Source organism: Trematomus bernacchii, unplaced genomic scaffold, assembly GCF_902827165.1.
Source record: "Trematomus bernacchii unplaced genomic scaffold, fTreBer1.1, whole genome shotgun sequence".
Lineage (NCBI taxonomy): Eukaryota > Metazoa > Chordata > Actinopteri > Perciformes > Nototheniidae > Trematomus > Trematomus bernacchii.
Window position 1 is genome coordinate 12276211 of NW_022987803.1, and position 20184 is coordinate 12296394.

At 41.1% G+C, this 20184-nt stretch overlaps 1 protein-coding gene across 1 annotated transcript in view; it reads right to left on the reverse strand.

Annotated features, from left to right (window-relative positions):
• mdga2a (MAM domain containing glycosylphosphatidylinositol anchor 2a) overlaps nt 1-20184 on the reverse strand; it is a 176072-nt gene that overhangs the window by 72508 nt on the left and 83380 nt on the right. Inside the window, exons 4-7 of the mRNA XM_034150816.1 lie at nt 16875-17071; nt 13534-13666; nt 13022-13291; nt 1136-1227 (exon numbers count right to left, since the gene is read on the reverse strand). Of these exons, the coding sequence (XP_034006707.1) occupies nt 1136-1227; nt 13022-13291; nt 13534-13666; nt 16875-17071 (692 nt within the window). The remainder of the gene's footprint in view (nt 1-1135; nt 1228-13021; nt 13292-13533; nt 13667-16874; nt 17072-20184) is intronic.

Consider the following 20184-nt stretch of genomic DNA (forward strand, 5'->3'; position numbering starts at 1 on the left):
CTTAAGAAAAAACAGCCTACATCACAGCTGCCCAGAGGGTTTCATTTATTTTGTTACAAAAAGTGCTGCAGCTCATTCCTTAAAACAGAAGCCTCAGATTGCTTATTATAAGGGGAAATATGAAGGGTATATTTCAAGCTTGTTATGTTAACAAGTTGTTTGGTTTTTTTCTTATCATCTTAGATTGGTTAGAAAATGTTTCCAACTTTGATTGTCTGAATTTATTTGCAAAGTGGGCGTATTAACACATGAATACTACTGTGTAATATATTTTTACATATGTATTTAAGAAGTTCAATAATACAATAGACAATCACAAGTTTAATTTGTGGGCCATATTTCACTGTACTTTTTTAATTTGCTGAGGGCCGATGTTTGGACTCCCCTGGCTCAAGGTTTTGATCCACTTCCTGCTATAGAGTGGTGCAGTGACGCGTCCTAAAACCCGGAAGTAAGCTGCGTCCGGTTCCCTCGACAAAAATGCAATGCAATTTCTCCTTAGGATTTGGGAAAATAGCTCGAAATAAGGTCTGTGGTTGACACACATTTAAGAGACGGATCACGTTTTGTTCAGTCGGATAATCTCCACATGTCTACCCTACTTTTATCATTTTCAGACCTTATTTCGAGCTATTTTCCAAAATCCTATGGAGAAATTGCATTGCTTTTTTGTCGAGGGAACCGGAAGAAACTTACTTCTGGGTTTTAGGACGCGTCACTGCACCACAGCCAGCAAACTTAATAAAGTATATACAAGCTATATTTGCTGCCTTATGATATGTTAACTTCATAAGTAAAAATGATATCAAATTGTTCAAGGTGTGTTTTTAACATGTAATAAATATATGCTCAGAAGACTACATTCATTTCGCAATAGAACATAATACCGTGCTATATATATAGAGAATACAATACATTGGCATGGATGCGCATTTTACACAAATGATTTACACTTTAACACATGTGATAACAAGTGTGATTTTTCCACCATGTGATAACAAGTGTGATTTTTCCACCATGTGATAAGAAGTGTGATTTTTCCACCATGTGATAACTAGTGTGATTTCCAGCAGGCCAGAGGTTAGACTGATCCTGGAGCTGTGCAGCAGTGTATCGTTTTGCTGTGTGACTGTACCTGACAGGATATCTTGACTTCTCGTCCGATCTGGATGTTGTCGTCATTGTGGTAGGGGTCGGGAGTGATCCAGAAACGCCCCTTTTTCAAAGCTGTGAAGAGATAATCCATTTGATTAGATGTACAATTGCACTACCATTTTGCAACAGGCTGCTGGAGAGAACCCTGAAAGAAAATGACTGTAGGCTCTCCTTGTCATATTGATGTGATTTCTGAGATGTAATCCAAAAGACAGGACTTTATAGATTTTTTGAATTGATTTTTCGTCTTTGCTCAATGTCCTTACTCGTGCTGTAGATCGTTGTAATGCATCTCTGGTGCACACACCGTAAACCTGAGTGTTACTGAAACCTGCTCAGCCTTCAAGCACTTTACACATTGAGCGAATGCATAGAAAGACTGGATTTTGTCACAGCTGTCTGAGATCATTTACATGTAGATGCGTGACTTCAGTACCGGGGTCGTGGTATCACAAAAGTGGTATTTAACCAGAAGTGTAGGAGTAGATCTGGATATGTCAACTGTAACTGTTCTTCTCAAACAACAACCACAAGTTTAGCTTTTGATGTGGCACAAGGGTAGAACAGAAAAGTTAACAGAAAAAAACAGAATTAATGTTTGTTTTGAAGTCTACAGCTTTGAACCAACATTCATATTGATAGCTACGGACTGAATACGACAGCATTGAAGTAAGTACACACACACACACACTGTGAAATTGGAGAGATACCTAACAAAATATCCACCATTTCTAATTCAATTTGGTTTGCAAACTCCATTTTCAAAGCATATCTTCTGTGAACAGAAAAAACAAGATGATTTCATTATAATACATGCTGTATTGGTTCCAAACCCCGAGCCTACTGTTCAATTCATCTCCTCAGCAAAAAAAAAAACTGACTGCACCGTGGAAATCTTTTCATCTTGCAATTCCCGAGTGACATTATCATATTCAGTTTGGTAAAGGGAAAGCGAAAAACAAAAACCGGCGTGTCATATTTAAACACAGGAAATTGAATGTGAAAAAAAAAGACATTAAGATGCCTGCCGAGGCGCTGGTTGAGGGGAGAGACGATTGACACGCGCCTCCTTGACGTGATCTTCCTCCCCGCGCTTTGAAATCAACGTATGCAGGCGGAGAATCATATTTCTGACGCGTGTCAAACACAAATATTACAAATCATGTCAACACACACGTTCACACAAACGCTGCTGTGCATTTGCATTTATTCTTGTATCATACATATTGTCATTCTCCAAGGCACTGCCTATCAATCGTGTTGTTTGTAATCCAATAGCACCAGCATGGGAACTGGGGCAATTAGCATAATATGGTAAGCAGCATATGTCTGTGACCTTTATGTGGAGATAATACAAAGCATTACCTACAAGCCACGTTTATTTCCCATTCGGGTTCAGCTCTGCATCACAGTATACACTTACAACGTGCACAACACAATTTGGTTTTCCTTAAAGCCAACGTGCCTGATGACTCGATACAAACTCAGTGGTGGAAGCCATTAGGTGAGCATTTCTGTCAGCAAACACACATTTCCCTCGATAATACATGTCAGAATACACTCAGAGACAGAGTTGGAGTTCCATCTTGACAGTTTTGAAAAGGCTTTTCTCAGCGACATCCACAGCAGACTCACGTCTTTAGAAAGCTTTATGTCATCCACGAACACACACGCGCACATATTGCGCAAGCCATTATGCTGTCACAGGTGACAGCGGATAAACATTTGGATTAACAGCTTTCCTCTTTTTACATTCCTCCATCTCAAGTATATTCTTCTCTCAACTTAAAGCAGCGCGACAGGACTCGGCACTTAACAAACACAGAGCCTGCCTCACTGTAAGGCCAGATGTAATCTTTGTGTGCGGAGTTGTCTGTCAGACGGATACACTCAGGTCATACTGTTAAGTTACAGATTTCTACCTGCTGTCAAAAGACTAACAGGACTTCTAAAGTGGCTGAACATTTTAAGGCAGCGCTCTGAAAAAAAGAAATGTAAGGCTGACTGAAGAGTTTTCCAAATCACTTATAGTCCATCTTTATTCTGTATTATTCTGAAATGGAGTATGTTATTGCCTCCTTCCTTGTACACTCCTCTATTATAGAATGCTTGGCTCAAAGCAACTGCTGTTTTTATTGTTGAATACTTGGCCTACTTTGACAAGAAACTTGTAGGGAGCTTCAAACAATCATTACTTATTTATATCTTAAATAAGATAAATGGTCAGGTTTTTCTGCTGGTGGCTGTAGCACTATGCTTGTAGATACAAAAGATAACATTTCAATTGTATTCTGTTGCATTTTGTTCACCTAAATTGAATTTAAAATCAACTGGTAAATTCTGAATGGCATTCCTATAATCGAATTAAACCCAATCTTTCCACTTTTGCATAATGCGTTTAACACATCCTGTCTTTTTCTTTGTGTTTACTGTCGGACACATTATCAGTGTTGCCTCTTTATCAGCAACACACTTACAACCATGACTCATACATATGAACTCGCATTTGCGGATTAGCTGACTTAATACTACAACATTTGACCTTTTGGCTGGATAAAATGCTTACATTATATTACATGCCTTTAGGGTTAAGTATCTTTCCCAAGGATCCATACATTGTTAATATGAAATCCCAGAGCCTCCGATTGGTACACGCCCACTTTTGCCCCCATGGCAACATCCAGCTAATTTCTGTAGTTATATTTCACTGACATAATGTGAGAAAGAAGGCGATAAGGAGCTATTCACAAATCACTGAGTGTTTGCTTCAACTGGAAAGTGTAAATGATCTATTAAGCAGCACATTTAAGCTCCATCTTGAAGAAACTGGACGCAGAAGTGTTACCCTTTTAAAAATCAGTTTTTTAATTCACTGCTGAGGCTGATTTGAATGCAAAGTGTGCAAGTAGGCTTAAGGGAACAGGATACGGGCTTAAGTACTACATAGAAAAGTTTTTAAGGATTTTCCCTCATCAAGGTGAAGTATCCCTGAAACCATCAGCAGGTCCAAATTAACCACAGTACTTCAGCCCTGGGTCTTTCAGTCCTCACATTTATGAATATCTTTGCACCATTCAACTGTTTAACTATTCAAATAGAAAGGAAACTTGAATACAAAATTGGACCTTCATATCGTCAACATAGCTGCAGGGCTGCAAGCTCCAATTTATATCAAGGATCTCGTTGCCGGCCTTTGTGGTACTTGTTGGCTTTTCATATTAAATGCAAATGTTGACTGATCTGGTTTCCAAATCAAATTAATCTTAACCCAAGGACCAAATCATAAAAGAAAAAGTGAGTTTCTCCATGACTTGGTGCTTCCGATGAGGGCATGATGGAAAGTCAAACCAGAGGGTCATTTTAATGTACCTGTGCTTGTAGAGTCAAAGTATAAACGTAGAGGTCCATGCTCAGTAAAGTATGTTACTTGCATATATATTAACTGGACTCTGACATAAGTGAAGAACAGATTATAGTGCGGAGTGACCTGGCTGCTCATGCTCCACTTTTTTAATATCTATGATAATACCAGCACCCCATTATCATACTGATCAGAACACATTACCATCAAGCCCCAGCTCTAACATCAATTTAAATTAAATCTAAAGTAGAAAAGCAAAAACCACCTCCTTCTCACTGGGTTTAATGTTGGTAAAAAAAAAAAATCTGATATAGGTTTTCTTTTTACAGGTATTTTGTAGAAAAATACAATAAATATTTAATTTTAAACTTATTGTATTCTAAAAGTCTACAATGCAACATGCACAAATACATTTGAAATCAATCACTTGTTCTTTGATTTGAATCCTACAACCAAATACCTTTACTACAGTATTAAAGAAGGAGTAGGAATGTCAGGATACATCTCAATGTCACTTTTCTGTTCCTTAATTTTGGCCCACTTCTCCTCACGGTGACTCAGCCTCCCCATGTTTCCTCACAGAGCTGCAGTGCATGTTAAAAAGCCCAGTGCTGCAAAGTGTAAGTGCACTCATGCATATTTCAGAATTGGGTTCTTTCCTCCTTACTTCCTCTACATTCAAACCTCCTTTCCTGCAATTTTTCCTGAATATAAATATTGAAAAGCGAGTAGGAATTCCTGTGAATTGACTACATTTGTGTACAAGAGAGATAAGGGGGCATTAACTGGATGTAGTCAATTGTGCCGGACAGCTGCAGTGACTAAAATGGTTCCGCTTAAGCATGGGAGCAAATATTAAAACTGGAGGTATTTTGAAAGGTTGAGGATGTGAGGTGAGTTGGGAGACTTTATGGTGCTCTGTCACTCTTCTTTCCTCATTACTGATAACCAAGTTTGTGGCAAAAGTCACATAAATCTTTAACCAGCGTGTTGCTCAGAAACAGAGTTTTCCCATTTACTCTGGGGGTGAACTGTGTCTCTGACTATTGTTCCTACAACATCATTAATATCTTACAAGATTACGTGTATACATTCGGAATAGTAAGACAGTATTTCACTAATATGTGAGGGGTCAAAGTCTGGGTTAAGACTGAGCTTTCATGCTAACATGTTACATTTGTGTTTTCGTGTGAACTGTTGGTGATGCAAAAACAGTGTATAAATATAATACAAAATCTGTGAAGTTTGAGGTTGACATAAGGCACCTCTGTCAGGGTCAACAAAGCGAAACCTTTTTATATTTCAGTGTTCGTTGTCCTGTGTGTTAAACATTTAAAACTCGCAGCAGGATTCATTTTCGACTTGGTAAGGCTGGTTTAGTGGACGCTACTTTATTAGGTGCAAACTAAAGCAGGACACAATCTGTAGATTTATCCAAATGTAATTACACATCTCAGGCACCAGTATAGAACTTCAAAGCCTTTTAAAATAAAAAACAAGTCAGTATCTGAGGCAATGGAGTACAAAACACAAGTCAACCTACGCACAAACAAATTCTATATGAATTATTGATGCATTTTAGAAGCTGGGCTCCTTTTATCATCATCAGAGCTTTTCTGTCATTGAACCTTGACTGTGGCAGCATGCCAAGTAGTAAAGCATCTACCATAGGGACACTTAAAGTAGGTATACCATGGTCAATTCAAGAGAAGAGAGCGGGGGGGGGGGGGGGGCTCTGCATGTACTCACATTTGCATTACATTTTCTCCTGCATCCTATTTTGGCTGAAAGATTGCATATGGTTCAGCATACCATGCTACCATGGATACCCAAGGCATTCTTTTGGATCATTACCGAACAAATGAAAGTGTTCCTTCCTCTTTACCGCACACTGAAGTGCTTTCACCGGCAGTGAGCGTTTATGATTCTCCGTAGCTTTAATAGCCTGTGGGAATAATGGGTGGCCTGAACATGAAAAGCGCAGATAATCACACAAAGAGACAAATCCCTGGTTGAAGCCTTCTTCTACAGAGAGCTCCTGTCACACGGCCGTATTACAATACCACCTCGGGGGAGATTCTTAGCAGGGCAAAAGTACAAACACGGCCCTGACATACTGATTATGACGTGCACTTATGGTGTAAGTAGGCACAAAATGACAGAGACACAAAAGCGTCTCTTATGCGAGCACACGGATGCAGCAAGAAAAAAAAGAAGACGTTTCCATGTGTGTCCCACCCTCTCCAAGGGACACTGCTTTTGTCAAAGAATAAAAATGCATCTCACTCCATTTTCACTCGGAATCACTATCCCCCCCGGTCAACCCATCAGACCGTCTCAATTTTCAGTCCCTTCTGTCTGTCCGTCTCACAGCAGGCATCATACTGAGCTCTCCATTCACTCTCGCAGAGAATATCAGCATGTGAATCCGAGCTCATCTCTCAGAGCCAGATGGATGTCCCTCTAACTGCCTCGTCTCATTCGCTCAAGGTTAAACACAACTAAGGACACGGGGCATTAGCACGGTTTAAAACACAAGGCATTGGCTCAAAGACACATTGGTACAGCCGTCCAAAACACCTTTCATTTTCCTATTATCGCTCCATGCATCTTCACATTAGCACCAACACATTCCCCCTACGCATCAGCACCTTTACAATATCCCGGCCACTCACACATGTCCGTCCTTTGGCGGGAAGAAAATGAGGCCTAAACGCTGCTCTCAACCTTCTGGCTGACCTCAGGCTTTAATTTGTGTCAAAAAGGATTCACATGCACACACGGCCGCCGAAAGCACAAACAAAACTGGCACGTGCACATGTACAGGCACACTTGTACACAAATACACACAGGCAGTCCGTAGGGCCTCGGCCCAGGAGACTGGCCGCCTGTGCCAGTTCTGCCTATCCAGCCATTACATCTGGCATTCATGAATGGAAATATATTCAGCTTTCAAATATAATTTATTCCAAAGCATATTTGACAAGGGTCATTCACATGTTGATTCACATGCTTGACAGCCGGGATTTTACACAGAATGTCATGAATGTTTTCTCCCCACCAAACAATCTAAATATAAACAGTGGGGAGCTCACACTGGAAAAAAAGATTGCATTCATGCTTCTCTATAAATATCAGCAAGCTTCCAATCAGAGGTACAAATTGTTGATGGAAGCCAGTGTGTTTGATTTGTGCTGAATAAGTTGTGTCTACGTTAGCAGCCGCCGTGATGGATGTCTTGGGTGTGAGAGCTTCATACCTGCATTTTGTCGGGAGCCCCTGGAGGAATCGTCGAGAAAATCTGACGACAACACAGCTGCGTTTGATTTTCTGCATCTTTGATAGCTACGGCAACGCTCATTTCTCGACATCACACAGAGGGGAAACACATTGCTTAGCGAAAAAGACGGGAAACACATGTGCAGAGTCTGTGTGAGCGGGGAGACATGCAAACAAAATGCCAGGCCAGATGCCCACTTCAACAAAAACATCTACAGACAGTCCTGTCTGATTTCACCAAATCTCCATTTGAGAGCTGCCTACTCAACATTAGAAGGAAGAAACAACCAGCACGGCATATCTATAAGTCGTCGCAGCAGATATATCACAAACTGCTGCGAGTATGCAGGACAGAATGGACTGAAGTAGCCGGGGAAGGCAGGGTATTGACCTGCTTTGAGGACGTGTTGCGGCCCCTTAATCCTTAAAAAGGATCTTGTCAGCGCGGCGATGTGATGCCGGTAGCCTGCTGGACCGGCTGTTGAGATGGCCAAGCCCTGGAAGGCAGTCTGGCTGGTGGGACAGTATGGCCAGAAAAACTACCATCTGTTGGGGAGAGATGTGTGTTTTCACACACACAGGCCCCTTTGGCAACAGCAGTCTGAGAGGGCCTTCTCAAGGACTGGAGAGGACGCTTTAAAAGCTGAGAGAGGCAACAGTGAGGCCACAGGGTGACCCTGGAAAACACGCCCCATTAACTCAATGAAGGGGCATAACAAATTGGTATTTCACGTAGACATGCAGTTTATGCACATGAATATCAACAGAAATGCAAACATGCTCAGACAGATGGCCAGCATTTCTTCCCAAGTGTTTGTAATTCCAAGCAGTTCAGCTTTAACTCTCCATGGCCACACGCACTTTAGCAATTAGCAGAGAGTTTTTGCATTCTTGATTTATCGATATTGTAGCCCACGGTTGAGATATTCTGAGAAATGTAATCAACAAGCATACAAATATATGTGAAAATGTATGAATACAAACACAGACAGCATTCTCTCTGTGCTCTAGCCTGGAGCCTGGCTTATCCTCTTTCAGTTTTCCTTTTTTCCTCACTTCAAAGTATCAAAGAGTGAAAAGTTGCACTGTTTGTTTTGTCAAATACACTTCAGAAGAATACAGAATTTTCATTAGGGGGAAAGCAACAGTCACAATCGATATAAGGTCTAGCCAACTACGAAATAAGCAACATGAGAGTGAGATTTACAATAGAACAAAGCACCACGGTTCTCTTAATTCCTACATGGTTAGTCATTTATTCACAATGGAACAGCCCTAGGCAGGGGTTCAGTACATTCGACTGTGCTAGGTATGGTAAGTATTTGAGTGTTTCCTGTCTTACTTCAAGAGACTTCGATTGTCTTCATGCATGATTGATTTGCATACTAAGAGGAAGAAAGGTTCAAATCCATTCTGGGCACTACATCCTCACCCTGTCCACTCCACCTCCATTTGTGCTTCCACTTTGGTCGGGTTAACCATTTTAATGGCCATTCCAGACCAGTCAATGGGCACTGTAAGGGGACTGTAAAGCCCTCCAGTGTTGACTCACCAAAGTCCACTAGTATTATTACCTGGCTGATGTAAAATGTATTGGTAATGGCCGTAAATGTGTCAGCAGAGAAGTAACAGGACATTTTCGACAGAAAGGTCTGCATAGTCTTACAACTAAAGAGGACTGTCATGGTAATTCTTTAACCGTAATACACAGTGCATTTCTCTCTCACAGCCTTTAAGAGTTATTTTCAATGATTTGATGTAAAAGAAAAAGATATATCCATATTAAACTCTTAAATATAAATATCAGCCAAAAAATAAAATCTGTATCAGTCGTGCAAACTACATTACAAAAGCACATAGATCATGTACAATTCCATTATCTCTTGCAACTTTTTAAATAATAGTAGTCATGCTCAAAGTGTTTTTCTTATTCCGTGTTATTGTGAATTTAGCCTGAACTACAAGAACATGGGCAGAAGTTAATGTCAAGGAAGAAAAACAACAATTTTTTCTCAATTCAATCATCTACAGAAAGTCGTATCCAGGGTGACAGAAATGTTTCTGTTAGAGGTGAACACAGCCTCCTTTCTATAGAAATATGCTGTAAGCTTGTTTGCATGCACTGTCAGTAACAGCAGTGACAAGGGATCTGTTTGAGAAGATTTCTTTCAAAAATGATAAGCAACCAATGGACACATTCTTCTTAAAAAGGGAGCATCATGGATGTGGTTTAGTTGAGCAAAAGTCAGTTAATGAGCTATAAAAATGTTCATGTTGACACTAACTATGTTTTTATCAGAATGAGAATCTCGTGAACTGTGTCTCCATTATTTCCCCCGATTGTCATGGCTGCTATACTTGTTAATATGCAGCAAATCAAACTCATGATATATTTCTATAATCTACGAATATAGAGTTATATACCGCCTACCCCCGTCATCTGGGACATGTTGATCTCACAATTGAATTTGCGTAAGTGACAGCTCATCAGACTCAGGGGAGCGATGGCACGAAGAGATATGCGATAACCTCGTTGACTGTTTTTCATAATTCATCAGCCTGTCCCAGAATTAGAATAATAACAGAGCTGTGTTTGGATTGTGGAGCGTTACATAACAGAGCTAGGATCAAATTCATTTTGACATCAGTGTTGTTTTGTCGGGACTGTCATTTCACTCTGTTTTCCTTTGTGAATGTACTTTGAAAGTCCATATCCATCAATGTCCAAGCTCATTTGAGTATATTGGTCCGAATAGTGCACCCAGTGAGATTTTCTGTTGATTAGTCTTCATTTATACAGCAGCCCCTAACCCCTCGTTCTTAACTGACATACGCAATACTATACTGATTCAACATCTGCACTGACAGGAGTGACAGTACATCAATCTCATGAAAATCTTCCCAATTTATTTTCTGGTTTTATTGATCCTTAATTAGCCATGCACATATTGATTAGTTGTGTCATTTAAGCATCTCCAGATTTAGTTTCGGCCTGTCATTGGTTTAGCTTGTTTTCACTCCACATTCACACTGAGATGTGTGATGATGACTCATTGGCTTAATTTAGTCTGGACACATTTCTTGTCAGTTGATAATCTGTTCAGCCCTCTCCCATGTCTGATTGCCTTCAGTTTAGACATCTACGGTACATTATTGAGTGATGGGCTTTTAGGCTTTAGGAGAATATACAAGGCTGCTGATCAATGTCTCCATAACAGGTCTTAATCATTGTCTGTCTTTTGCACGAAGGGATATAAATCCAGTATGCAGAAGCATAACCTATATATCCTTACACATAGGAATTTGAATCCTGCACTCCATTAAAAATCAATCACTGCAGTATGTATCCTGCATGACATTTCAGAATAATACATTTTTTGTCCTGTTTAACTTTTAACAAGAAATGCTCTGCAGCCTTAACCGTGACACATCAATGAGGGTGTATTCAGCCCTGATTTATATTTAAGGAAGGTGGTGATTTGTTTTGATGATATTTGATTAAGATCCCATATGAGAGCCGTCGTCAGCTCCAGTTGTACGACACATAGATGAGAGAGCCGGATATTTATTGCAGCGATTGCCTGCTGGTGAGTGTGCTCTGACTTATTTGCCGCCGCGGGACACCTGACACCTTTGTTTGATGTGAACCTCTCAATTCTTAAGTCTTCAACTATATGGGCACTTTCACAATGCAGAGAAGGGGTTTATCTGTCAAGGGGAACCATCAGAAATGATTTGTTGATGATTTGATTTTCATCCCGGGAGTATATGGCTGTACGTATAAATAAATGCTTCCAAACAGGCGACCTGATGATGGAGCTGTGGCATAATCTCTTAGATGAGAGAAGAAAAGTCGGAGACACTTTCTGAGCCAATCTGCTAAATTTGGATTTAAATGTGATTGCTTTCGTGTGTGTGTGATGTACTTTTTGAAATTCACATTTGGATCATCCCTGTGAATGCTGTTTTTTTTTCTACAAATGAATGCATCTTTTTATTCACCTGCAGGAAGTTGCAGTTTTACAATCAGGGCTTTAAGGTCCTCTATTATGTTACAGATGAAAGCCTAGTCACACACCACCCTTAATCCTGAGCTTAGTAATAGCAGTCAATTAAAGAGTATGCAAGTCGATTTCCTCATGCATTGTGTCTGATCTGTGTAGGTCTTATATCAATACAGATTTTCTTACACATAGTAAAATCACCGGTCTTGAGTATTAACCTTCAAAGTAGTTCTTTAGCATTTCACTGTGCTAAGAATGTGTCTGTAAATAAGGAAAAGTACCCTTCACCTTGTATGACAAGCATGCAGAAAGTGGTGCTTTGATAACGGTAATTGCTTTAATGAGCTACAGCTAGCTCAGATGCTTCTTTGCCTCCTGTGCTACTCAGGTGAAAAGCAGCTTAGGGAAAAAAAAGCTATTCTCCTGATAATGACCAGACAGGCAGCAGTGGCCCTCGCCCTTTTGCTCTTGTTAAATTTGTGTTAACCACTCTTTGACTCAGTGTTTTTTAATTAATGGTTTCACACTCTTTAGCCTCCAGCATTGTCCTTGGCTGTGTTTAAGAAGCCTGAGCGGTAAAGATGGTGAGTTCTGATGTGCCGGGTGTATTTGTAAGGTCAAACAGCAAATCATATCTGAAGGATATTCAGCAATACTGTGAATGCATTAACTATACATCTGTAAAACACATTTTGAACTAACGGCAAAGTAATTATGAATTAACTAACTAAAGTCTGCTGCTGTACAGAAACACAGTACACAGACATAGTAACTAAGATTTGCTGTTTTTTAGTATAATAAGGCTTAAAATGCTACCAAATTAGCAGCTAACTAGCTATGTTAGCTTATATTATTACTCAGCATTCAAAATGAAGAATCAATGTGAGCAGCAGCGACTGAGCGGTTGATTAAGAGTTTCCTCAGCATTTTATAAATGTCCTCAAAGAAAGACTCATGTTTTCTTCTTTGGGTATAGTAGCCAGCAGGTGCTAGCTATTAAGCTAACGGTTGCTAAAGGAGCAGGCACTGGTGAGAACACTCACAAAAAACTGACTCAAAAACAAATTATTAGAAATGTTCAATTGATCTAATATTTCAAAATATGTTATTTTGGGGTATTTTACTCAATGTTTACTTCATTTATTCAGGTGACTACGCCATATCTCTTTTTTTAAATCGTTTAGTGCTCAATATATTTGGCCATGCAGTCATGTTTTCTCACCTCTGACCACGATAGTGGTGGACTTCTTGGCCGGGTTTCCCACACTGTTGCTGGCCACGCAGCTGTAGACCCCCGCCTCGTCTGAGGTGATGGCTGGGAGTGTGAGCGTGCCCCCCTTCACCACGCTCCTTTGTGGTAGGCTGTCATTACTGCAGATCCAGGTGAGAATGGGGGGCGGCTCTCCACCTGTGGTGATGCACACCAAGGAGACCGTCTGGCCCGGGTTCACCACGATGGGGTCCTCCACCAGCAGCTTGATGGAGGGGGAGGCTGTCAAAGACAAGCAAATCGAAAAATGTAAAGAACGGCAGAAAATGGGTAACATTGGCTGTTATAACAATATACTGTATGTCAGTTCATTGTTTCCTCGTCTGTCCAACACTTATTTATAAGTGTTGGACCTTTATAGCATTTGCCGTTTTATTTAGCATATACATGACTTGAAATAATATTATAAGCACTGCTACAACAGTAATTGTGGGTGTAATATGCTTATAAATAATCTTAGGTACCTGTCTTATTGGTGAGTTTGAAGATAACACTGCGGTCAAGGATCGCACACACATTTCTGACAGAGGCCACGCAGCTGTAGTTGGCGTAGTCCTGAGGGCGCAGGTTCTTCAGCTTCAAAATCTTCGTTTCCCCCTGCAGCTCAGACCAAACCACAACTGGTATGCAAATGTGTGCAAAACACTATCATAATCAAGTAAAATAAATGCAGAAAGCTACGTGGTGGGACGGAGATGACAAAGGCCAAACAGCTCCAAAGAAAAGGTCAAAGAGATGAATATGTATACAGTTTTAATGAAGCCAAAAATAAAAAAGAAAGAGTTGCAGAGTTCAAGAATAGCACTGTAAAATCAGTGGATAGAAATGATGGAGCTAGTTTTAAAAGAAAATGGATGTGTCAAAGTATTTAATACCAACGAGTGGATTTTGCTCCAGTCAATGGCAATGTGGTATTTTCACCATTCAGCTGCAGTAATATGGATGGTTCTCAGCAGGGAAGGGCTATCTCACTTATAATGTGTTTGATTCCAGCCGGGCCTGTCAACAGCGAGCCCCGCCCAGGAGGCTATGATGAGGATTTGGACCTTTGATCTGACTGACTCCAATGTGTGGGTGTCGGGTTGGAAGGAGGAGGCAGTGGATTATAACATGAGTCAGCCACACCATGCTGCAGTCTGCGCAACATGGCAATCACTCACGTCTTTCATATCCAACGAGGCTCATGGATCACATCATTATATTAGATTAGCCATGGACCCCACGCTCCTTTTCCTTTATGTCTCTGTCACCTCCTCTGCCTCGGAGCAGAGATCAGGAGATGGGGTCCGCGTTATTCTGAGTGCAAGCTTTACTCACAGCAGGTGGGTGGTGGGGGGGGGGGGGAGATTTGAAGGAAAATCTATTTGGATAATGCAAGGGGCAGAGAAAGGAATGGAAAGGACAAACACATTAAACCGAATTGGACAAGGGGGATTGATGGCCATATCGATGGGAAGATTGAACACAAGAGCTTTGGGAACGAGACTGTAGGTAAAGGGCAAAGAAATTATGGAGCAGAGCATTGTCAGTGTGAGGGACACATCTCAGTTTTCATGTTTTAAATTACATGTTTGAGGGATCAAATGCTGGGAACATAAAGATGAAAATGAGGACATTTTTCATGCTAGCAGCAGGAAAACGACTAACTTGACTACATGGGGGCGAAAAAATGAGCAAGGAAGTTAAACCAAAGATAAATGTGACATATACCCCATGTGGGCGATAACAATATGTTGCTAACTTTAAATGGTTACCTCCTCAAGAACTAAAAACATGCTCAAACAGAACATCAGATCGCAAAAAAAAAAAACATCATAAACATTAAAACATATCAGCTGCTATAAAGAGGTGGGAATCTGACAAGGGATGAGCAACGGCTCCATTATACCTTCGATAATTGTCCTATTCTGTGGCACTTTGGTGGGGAAATCATGCAGTGAGAGGTGGAGGAAGAAGTAACAGACAGTAGAAAGGAGAGTCTCTACAATAAAGTCACAGCTGTGGCTCTCATTTAATAATTTCTTCACATTACAGTCTCTGAAATGCCACCTCTGCATTCTTACAGTTTCAGTGGGAATATAAACGTACATTTGATGGACTGAAGAAGGTGTAAGGGAATGGAGCCGGGATGAAGGATAATGGAGGGAGGATAGTATAGAAGTGAATTTAACTCAATAATGTGCCAGGCCAAAATGGAGGCCTGGCTGCTCTCTAATGGAGTCTACTTCCCGTAGGCTTTATTTTTGGTCAGTTATGAATTTGTAACTCAATTATCTGAGTGTGTTTCAGGCAAGTTCAGACATATTGGTAAAAAAATAATTGTACTAGCCATTTATACAAGCATATTACAAGGAGTTTAGTCAGGATTTATTTGGAGTTTGACTGTCACAAAGCTCATCTCTGGATTTGGTTTGCACTCATATTTTCCGAACCAATTAAAGCCTTAATAGAGGGCAGGATGATGGAGCAGAGAGGTACGGAGAAGGGAAGAGTGCCTGATGAGGCCTCGTTTCTTCAGCTTCCTTCACCCACTCCATTAGTTCCCAGCTATCTTTCTCCATTTGGCCAAACATCCATTTCACTTCCTTTTTCTCTCTCTGTTTCTTAAGCCTCTTTTTCTCAGTCCCATGTCTTTTTCTCTGGCAAACCCGGTTTAACATACAAATCACATTTAACTCAACCAATTCAAAAAATACAATTCGCTCACTGGTGCCGGAGCAGTCTCAATCAGCTCTTTGTTGACAGCACATGATCCTTTTTTAGAGGAAAAGTTTCTCAATTTCCAGAAAAGAAAATCCACAATTGAGAGAACTGATTGTGAAAAGAACTTAATCTTTCTGTGACTGAAGGGAGTTAATATGCATGTAACTGTGAAACTGGGTTAGTCAAACTGACACAGCTTTTCATAGGGTAAACGAGTGCAGATTTAAGGGGGTTGTGTAAGGGTTTGGGGTACGGTTATGAAACAACCAAAAAACTGTCCGAATGGTACCATCTCCTTTTCTTCTACATGATATAGCAACACTGTTATTCCAGTATTTAACATTGCAATATGTTAAACTAATGACAACATGTTGACTCACCAGTTAGCTACTTCGGCTTACTCATCTCAGTGTGCTTGTGTTGTGTTCTTGCACGTATTACTCATAGTCTAAATAGGTTGATAAAGGTCAGCATTTACATAATTGTAATGTCTAAGGCCTTAAAGTATATGCAGAACATGAGAATCAGTCAACTGTTTTACAATGCAATGCTCATTACAAGTGGTAATAATAAGACAATCATTATAATAATGGTTAGATTTACGTCAAGGGATTATGATTATATCTTTTTCTTTTTTATGGAAACTATTACCTGATAATGAATTTGCTGTCAGAACATTATGTTTGGTAGCGTGGCTGAAACATTCGCAATAGTTTTTATACATAAAATCATAGCTACAAGCAGACATTGTAATAGAAAAACCCTCTCATTGTGTCACGAGACCTTTAAATATGAAAGAGCACTGTCTGAAAGAGCTTCAGCACATGATCTCCTGATGTATCTTTATACTCCTACTAAAGCTTATTATGGTTGTTTCACACCCTTTATTCTGTATCAGCCTATGTATCCTGTCTTTGTAGTGTGCATAAGGAGGGCTAAAGGTGCATGTCTTCACAACAGCAAAATTAAACGATTGCCAAAATCATCAAGTTGAATGTCCGACCTTAAGGCTTTACTTGTACAGAATGAAAGGAATAGAATATTTATTCACTGCACTATTTCGTCTTATCTTAATACCTTCATCCATGTTTCCGTGTCTTACCTGAGTGAAAAAGGGCTCGTAGATCTCCACTCCCTTGTCCGAGCCCTGCGTCAGGACTTCTCTCCCGCGGTGCCAGCTGTAGCGGACGGGCGGGTTGGAGTTGGCCACGCAGCGCAGAAACACTGTCCTCTCATAGTAGAACTGTTCCTTAGCTTCTCCTATACTCTGGTGCACCGTCACCGTCGGTTCATCAAGGTCTAGGAGAGAAGAAACACAGCATGAATAGATTCCATGAGTTTTTCGGACAAGTATAAGACTGCAATCAGTAACAAGGACCACTTTTCACGGCATTTTCTTAGGAATAATAAACCAATCAAGTGTAGAATCTTTGTATCAGTAAACACGACTACAATCTCTCGGCTTGATTGTGGTTGAAGGTCTGACCGAAAGGGTCAGAATTGTCATTGCATTAGGAGGGTGAGTTATCAGCATGGGCGCCGGGGGTCGATGTGGGTGAGAAGCCAACTACTTGAACTACTTAAGTCAATAGGATACAGCCCAAGGGCACATTGACTTCCCAGTCAATGAGTGAGCTGCTGTGTTCCAGGTCGCACCGCATTGTGAGTTTCATACTTGATCATGCGATCAAATACAGCCTGTAAAATGATATTGGACACATTAAAGTATAATGTTGATGCTCTGATTTATGCACAGTATGCGTATTCAAAAAAGTCTTCCGTTCACATACATTTGTTTCATTTAACGTGTCTGTTCAAACGAGGCCGCTGGAAACGCTGTAGTACATATGCTGGGACTGTAAGTGGCGCTGTAACTTCCGCCAAAATACACCAAAAGCCGCGAAGAAGAGCAACCGAGCAGCCCGCTGCAATGTTGCCATGGCTACCCTTCTGTTTAAGCCCCGAAACTGAAACTGAAACTGAAAGAAACTGAAAGAAACCGAATCTGTGGATATTGCATCCCCCAAGAAGCACGTCTCCGTGGAGAGGACGGCTCAGAAAGAGAGAGATATTCTCTACAAACACCGGGTGAGATCCTCCTTTGTCAATATAATGGATCAATGCATGAAATCTGACTCTGTTTATTTTGTTTAAGGAGTATATTGGGCGTTAACAATTCTGGCTTGCCTTTTATAATATTATTTCATTCAAGAACCCCTTGTGCGTTTAATTAACACAGCTATTTTTGATAGTTGCTTCAGCAGTGAGCAGGAGAGGCGGGGCTATCGTTATTTTTTCAGGAAATATTCGTATCGAGGTGATTACACGGACTCGGTTGACCCCCCAGAGCGTTTCGTTTGCAAATCTATCCACCTTGGGACCCGTTATTGTTTGTGGGGTCAGTTTCTATCGGCCTCGTGTAAATAATAGGGCTATACGCACGCGAAACTATGCAGATACAAGCAGTTTTCTCCTCGTGTAAACGGCGCCTTAGGCTTTCTTTGATTTTACACGTCTGTTACTTTGCCCATTTCCCAGAAGATATGAGGGACGTGTTACCCCAACACTTGAGAAAGCGCTGGTGTTTGATTAAATGGATTCAAAGTTAATCATCTTACCCGGCTATCGCATTAAGCCTTGGCAAATGGTGTTCATCATAGCTGTGGTGTCTTTTAGCATGCTAATGCTCCCCCCTTTAAGATGATGTTAATTTACACGCTCAAAGAACGTGGGGGGCCTGCTGTTCCCCTTTCATCTGAGTCCGAGATGCAATCAGTTTTTAACACGAGCCAAAAGGCAATTTAAGGGAGAGGATGAGGGGAAGTCATCCCTCGTGCTAAAATTCAAACTGATAAAGGCTGACCTTTTGTATAGAAAGAGGAAAGTGATTGAGTGTATTAAGGAGTGAGTTAGTGCATCAGTGAGCGAGCAACAAGGTGGATGATTGAGTGATGGAGATTGTGTGAATATGTGCAAACCGCTTACAGTAAATGAATAACCAAACCTTTAACGATTATAAGCCTCCAGAGGAAAAAGTACACACGCCTTGGGTATTATTAATGGATGAATTCATCGCTTTTAATTCAGTAGCGGCTGCACACCTCTGGATTTGCTGAGGATCAGGTCCTAATCAAGGTGCCTGCGGGGCCACACTGCGCAGCATCCAGCCACAGAATGCTGATTCCTCAGTTTCATTAAAGACATGTTCTGCCCTACAGCCCCTTAATCAAAATCTAGCAGCGGTCAATACTTCATCCAGGATCCATTACAGTGTCTCAGGTAAGAGCAATTACCTTTAGAGGGGGGGGGGGGAGAAACAGGGTGACAACGGAGAGATTGCTGGGCCATTTTAGAGCAGCCGATTGCTAAGTAAATACACTGATTCATTACAGAGGGGAGGAGGAGAGTATGAATCCCACATCTTATCTGTGACTCTTCCCTGTTTCCCCCTCATCCATTTCCTGCTTCAAACAGTCCATTTACCAACTGTGGCAGGAGTGGAGTGATTCATTGACAGCCCTATCTACCTTGGGATACACGTGTCTTAAAGCGGCAGGGCTGAAGGGAGGATGTCTTTCTTTCCTTGTAGTGACAAGAGAGTGTGTTTCTGTATGTTTGTGTATTAGGTAAAGGAGCGGTTTGAGCTATTAATAGGGCCAAAATGATATGCAGAGAGGAAGTGGATGCTAGGAGCGCAAAGAGATAAATATGGAAATATGGAAATGTACGCACTGGATTAAAATTTGATGAATTTCAAACAAAATTCCACCTACACCATCAGTCTTTCCCCCCGAAAGGATGGTGTGTGAGTGTGTGTTATGTGTGTGTGTGTCACTCTTGTGCAATTAGCTTCTGAAGTCACGCTTGACTGATTGTGAAGCTTAAATCCCCGGGCCCAGAGGAAAACTGCGGTGTACAGGCCGCCTGCGCCAGAGTTGTTAAGGTTTGTAATTGCAGGTTTATGGGTTCACAGGCCGGTAAATCTGCCCATGTACAGCTAAACGCTCCAGCGAGCTAACCTTAGCATCACTCCTGCTCACTCCCACCAACCATGACAAGGCTCAAAGCTCCGGGTTTCTTTGATATTAAGACACGGGGGCAGCGTGAACGGCAGACACACAATGCGTGCGCGATGAGGTCTTGGAAAACAAGCGGGGGGGAAAAAAAGGTATTCAGTTGATCTCAAATCTCTTTGTTCTCTCGAGTGAACCCCCCCCCCCCCTCACTGAAGACGTTGATACTCCCGTTTGAAAAGCAGGTTGGAGATTTGGGCTTTGTAAGCCTACCTAAACATTTGTCGGACAAATAGGCACAAGTGAGTGGTTTGGATAAAAGAGAGTTTGAGGATTAAACAAGGTGCTTCATTATCACATCAAACCTTTGCTCCTTCCTTTGAAGTCCCCCACTCCCAC